General features: G+C 42.2%; 1 protein-coding gene across 2 annotated transcripts in view; it reads left to right on the forward strand.

Moving 5' to 3' along the window:
* The window catches only part of GFRA3 (GDNF family receptor alpha 3), an 88,021-nt gene extending 84,157 nt beyond the window's left edge, over positions 1-3,864 (forward strand). The window contains exon 8 of one of the 2 annotated variants that reach the window (XM_082254095.1): positions 3,252-3,864. In XM_082254095.1, the coding sequence (XP_082110221.1) occupies positions 3,252-3,392 (141 nt within the window). In that variant the 3' untranslated portion in view covers positions 3,393-3,864. Of the gene's footprint in view, positions 1-3,248 lie in introns of both variants that reach the window. The other variant, XM_082254094.1, reaches the window with a different exon arrangement.
* Positions 3,865-6,000: the final 2,136 nt, after the last annotated feature.

Raw genomic sequence — 6,000 nt, forward strand, 5'->3', positions numbered from 1 at the left:
GGGCACTTGTGGGCAGCACTGATAGGGAGGACACTGGTGGGCATCACTGATGGGGAGGGCAATGGGGGGCTCCCTGAGCCCTGATTGCCATCCCTGGTGGCCATAGTGGGCATCCCTGGGGTCATAGTGGGCATCCCTGGGGTCATAGTGGGCATCCCTGGTGGATCTAGTGGCATCCCCCCCCGAGGGTCTGCACTGGTAATCAATGATCTGATTACCAGTGCCGACCCCCCCCCCCCTGTCAGGGGAGCCGCCGATCGGCGCTCCTTTACTCGTGCCTGTCAGGCACAAACTAAGGAAAGCCGATCAACGGCTGTTCCTGTTTACGATGTGACCAGCCGTGATTGGACACGGCTGATCACATGGTAAAGAGCTACGTCAGTAGTCTCTTTACCGAGATCGGAGGTGCAGGGTGTCAGGCTGACACCTCGCATCACCGATCGCCGCTCTGCGCGCCCCCGGGGGGCGCCCAGAGCTGTGTTATCCTGCCGCCGTCATAAGACGTCCGGTCAGGATAACACAACCACATTCCCGCCGTCATTCTGTTATAGGGCGGGCGGGAAGTGGTTAAAAGCTTAATTAAACAAGCTGAAGTTAGAAGCTGATTGGCTACCAGACACACCAGATTCTGAGTGCTCCAGTTTCAGTAAATCTCCCCCATAGTGTCCTAGGGTGACAGTGCTCACTTGCTGCACAGTATATGGAGTAGCAGTGTTGTCTCCATAGGCTTCTATCCTGATTTGTACTACATACATCTCCACCTCTCCAAATCTTCCTTGCATAGGAAGGACATGTCCAGTAGTTCACAGAGGCCAGCTAGGAAAGTTGGTAAGATAGTTTGATATTTGAATTCAGAGCACAGAAAGTAACAAGGACAAATAATTTCTGGCAAAAAGGAATATTTATATAATTGCATAAAATGTTCTTGGATTAAAAAAAGAAAACAAATGCAGCCACGACATCTAAGGACTAGTAAACTGCAAAATATAACATTTTTGTTGTTGATTCTGGATGTATTTTAATCCCATGTTATTTACTGCATTGTAGGGTAGCAGACTAAATTCAATTGTGCTAAATACTTTTTTGCCTGGCAGTTACTGTATTTGCAGTAACGCTTTAACAATATAAAATACACTGCTCAAAAAAAAAATTAAAGGAACACTTAGAAAACACATCAGATATCAATGGGGAAAAATATCATGTTGGATATCAATGCTGATATGGACTGGGTAATGTGTTAGGAACGAAATGATGTAACATTGTTGGATGGAAATTAAAATTATCAACCTACAAATGGCTGAATTCAAAGACCAAAAATCAAAGTGAAAAATTATGTGGCAGGCTAGTCCATTTTGCTGAAATTTCATTGCAGCAACTCAAAATGGTTCTCAGTAGTTTGTATGGCCCCCACATGCTTGTACGCATGCCTGGCAACGTTGGGGCATGCTCCTAATGAGAGCGCGGTTGGTGTCCTGGGAAATTTCCTCCCAGAACTGGACCAGGATATCATTGAGCTCCTGAATGGACTGAGATGCAACCTGACAGCGTCGGATGGACTGAAACGTAATGTCCCAGAGGTGTTCTATTGGATTTAGGTCAGGCGAGTGTGGGGCCATTCAACGGTATAAATGCCTTCATCCTCCAGGAACTGGCTGCATGCTCTCACCACATGAGGCCAAGCATTGTCATGCACCAGGAGGAACCAAAGAACTACTGCACAAGTGTAGGGTCTAACAATGGGTCCAAGGATTTCATCCCGATACCTAATGGCAGTCAGGGTGCCATTGTCTAGACTGTAATGGTCTGTGAGTCCCTCGATGGATATGCCTCCCCAGACCATCACTGACCCATCACCAAACCGGTCATGCTGAACAATGTTACAGGCAGCATAACACTCTTCATGGCTTCTCCAGACACTTTCACATCTGTCACATGTGCTCAGGGTGAAACTGCTCTCATCTGTCAAAAGCACAGGGCGCCAGTGTTGGAGCTGCCAATTCTGGGGTTCAATGGCAATTGCCAATCGAGCTCCACGGTGTCGGGCAGTGAGAACAGGGACCACTAGAGGATGTCAGGACCTCAGGCCACTCTCATGAAGTCTGTTTCTTATTGTTTGGTCAGAGACATTCATACCAGTGGCCTGCTAGAAGTTATTTTGTAGGGCTCTGGCAGTGCTCATTGTGTTCTTCCTTGCAAAAAGGAGCAGATACCAGTCCTGCTGATGGGTTAAGGACCTTCTACGGCCCTGTCCAGCTCTCCTAGAGTAATTGCCTGTCTCCTGGAATCTCATCAATGCTCTTGAGACTGTGCTGGGAAATGGCACGTATTGATGTGCCATCCTGGAGGAGTTGGACTGCCTGTGCAACCTCTATAGGGTCCAGGTATTGCCTCATGCTACTAGCAGTGAAACTGACCCTAGCCAAATGCAAAACGAGTGAAAAACACTCAGGTAGGAAAAAAAAATGCCAGTGACATCCACCCGTAAAACCATTCCTGTTTTGGAGGTCGTCTCATTGTTGCCCATCTAGTGCACCTGTGTTAATTTTATGAACACCAAAGCAGATGAAACTGATTACCAACCCCCTCTGCTACTTAACTGACCAGATCAATATCCCAGGAGTTTATTTAACATAATGCTATACTCTGATTAAAAAGTGTTCCTTTAATTTTTTTGAGTAGTGTATTTTTTACAGTCTATTTTTATTCTTATTTCCATATGCACATTAGTTAACCTTTAGCTATCCTCATTTTTGCACCCTTGCTATTTCTATTATATAGGCAGAAAAAGCAGAAAATTGTCCCTGTCTCAGGAGCTGCTGAGGGCTTAACAATTGCTTATGCTATATTGAATATGACAATGACTGCATATGACTATAGCGTAATTCCCTACTTTTTGAGATGGAAACGAGGGACACCTATTAGCAAAAGTATGTAAGCATAGGACACACCCCCCTGCCATGTCCCCTTAAAGAAGAATTCTACAAAAAATTATTTTTACCACTACTATTTCTTTATACTGGCTTAGAAATTTGATGAAAGGTTTAGCATCGGGAAACACTTTTTGAAAGATAAATAGTGCATTTTATATACGACTAGATCAGATCGAAAAGAGGGACAAAAGAGGAGGACGGAGGGACTTCCTGTTCCAAATCAGGGACAGTTCCTCAAAATCAGGGACAGTTGGGAGCTATGCTATAGTGATGCTTGTGATGATAAGGTATATTATTTTTTTGTATTGTACCATTCAGCAGGTGGATGAAGGACGCACCATGCAAGTCCTTCCTGTCAAGACAAAAGAGGCATCAAATGCAGCATCTGGAGGATCATCTCTGAATACAGCTTTGACACTGCTGAGTACAACACTGTTTTTGAAAGTTATGTTATCTATATGAGCTCAGAGACACTGCATCTATGATGAATGCTACAGAACAATCATTATGGACATGTTGGTTTTGGCATATGGCATCTGGGTTAGAAAGAAACACCTGGAAAATTCATCAGTATATGAGCTGTGTTTTTCAACCTTGTACTAAATGACTGCAGACGATTTTCAAGACATGGAGATCAACTGGCTTGTGTCAACAGCTAACGGCCACCCACGTCAAAGACTTGTGAAAAGTAAGACATCTAGAGAAGGTGTGGAGTGGCCATATATTAATTGTACCCTACTGTAGCCAGTACGCTGCTAGAACTGGCAGCTTGTTTTACATTCACACTGTGACTGGTAATTCTTCTAGAAGGAAGGTAATGCAACAGGAAAATTTATGGACATTGTGTTGATCTAAAAAAGAGCTGAATTATGTTCTGCTTTTGTAATTTCAAGCTATACTTCCTAATAATATTATTCATATAACCTGTAGGCAATTATCAATTGTAAAAACTGAGACAAAAACATACGTGTAATTTTCCTACATCACACTAGAAGGCTAAAAATTATGTGAATTTTAGGGTTGGGTTCACATCTGTGCAGTGTACTTGTACACGTATGTTGCCATATGCTTAACTGATGAGGCGCATACACCTAGGATAACCAACTTAACATATGAAACTCCCTTGTCCTCTCCCCAGTAGAAAACACCACACTTACAACAGTTGAGTTGGAAAGGGCAAGGCCACAGCTTCATTTTATTTTCAACACAGAACAAGCTAACACTTTAAACCAGTGCTGTTCACAGTTGTACTTTAAGCATGTGTAACAATCAATTCCAAATGGGGCCTGTCCTTACCATGAGGGCTGGACAGACTAACTCCAACTTCAAGTCAAGGGCATAACCCAATTACCAAGTTTTAATGCTGGCAAGGTCAAAAAACTGCCGCTAAAGCTATGACATACCATCAAAAAAGGGGGTGGGAGGGTGGGCAGCTCTTTCATCCACCCGTTGCATCCAAAAGACCCAGCATTCCATGGGGGAAATAACTTTCAGTGAGCCCAGGCCTGACCCCCCATCCTGCTGACCAATCTACTGTGACCACCTCACACAATGACTCCCCCCCCCCCCCCCAAGGGCTGAACTTTCCTGGCCATGCCCCATCAGTCAAGGCTCTCTTTCCCAAGAGGACCAAGAGGCCCTTCTTTACATGTGTTATCATGCATTAGGGCAGCACATACATCTGAATGGGTTGCCTACCATATCTAAAACACACCTAGGAAGGGGATGACTTTTTTTTTTTTAAATTGCTCCATACCAAAACACATGATACTTTGTTACCATACATTTTGTCACACAGTTGCTTCAGCAAGGTGCGTTGTGGTGCCATTAAAATGCTTGCGATTTTGGGCCTGTTCATGCATCGCACAAATGTGAACAGAGTCTAAATATATCCAAGACAGTGTTAGTTATCTTTTGACAAATTGCAGTAATATTTATTTTCTGCTCTGGAAAGGAACTATAGGTGGCTACAGACCTCAGATGACACCTTGCTGTGCATGTAGGATCTGGTTGATAAACATTTTTTCTTCTACAAACAGTTTTTAATTTTAAAAACATTTGATAAACTTGTAGGTTTGACCTGCGAAGGACAGAGAGATACCACTTGTGTGCCGCTTATCTCTGAAAAAAGCAATCAGCAGTAAAAATCTTACTTAGCTGATCGCTTTATACCCGGAGAATTATTGATCCAGGTATGTTTGCTGGGGTGAATGATGGCATACAGACAAAAGATTGTTGTCACATACCTGCAGCATCCTCTAATATCCTAAATTTGCTGTTGCCCTTCTCACAAGCAAAGCTGTGAATCGTTTCTATTAGCCCATCACTATAATGGGTTGCCTTACTGGCAAATGGAAATGTGCAGCAGATAAAAAAGGGGCAGGCTTCTGAAAGTGCAAAAAAATGTACCTAGTAAATGGCACAACCTTCAAACACAAAAAAAGAGTATTAGAGGCTGTTTCAGGTTTCTGCCAGTACCTCTAAATGCCTGCATGGTACCCCTACAGTTTTTATGACAGATTACTTTTAAAGTGTATGCAAACCCTAAATGTATTTTTCAATATGCTTGGCATCATATCACATGAAATACAGTTTTCATAAGCAAATATTTTTTTGTTGATCCGTTTTTATGGATATCCTGCCAGCATCAGCACTTCGTGTTGCAGGCTTACATTGCTAAAGCTGGCTATATATTTGTTTGAATTTTTTATTTCAATTTTATGGTAGTTAGTTGGTTCAAACAATATTCAGTTAAAAAAAAAAAAAAAAAAAAACAATATTCAGTTTTGATCACAGTGACAAGAAAGTTTGAAGGAGCAGAATGAAATTTTTTTTTTCGAATTAACAAATTGTTACCACTGTACATGGTTTTAATGTGATAAGATCCATTCGTTCCAAATTCAAATGTTAAAAACAAATTCAATTTTGAATTACTCCTGAATTATATTTGTCAAGTCATCGAATGTACTGAGAATTTTTTGTAAACGTCTTCGTACAAACATGTGATGAAAATCTGCTAGTATATGGATAGCTTTAGCTATTGTCTTACAATTAGCAGCAGCGTTGTCAG

Source organism: Pelophylax lessonae, assembly GCF_965119305.1.
Source record: "Pelophylax lessonae genome assembly, chromosome: 4".
Lineage (NCBI taxonomy): Eukaryota > Metazoa > Chordata > Amphibia > Anura > Ranidae > Pelophylax > Pelophylax lessonae.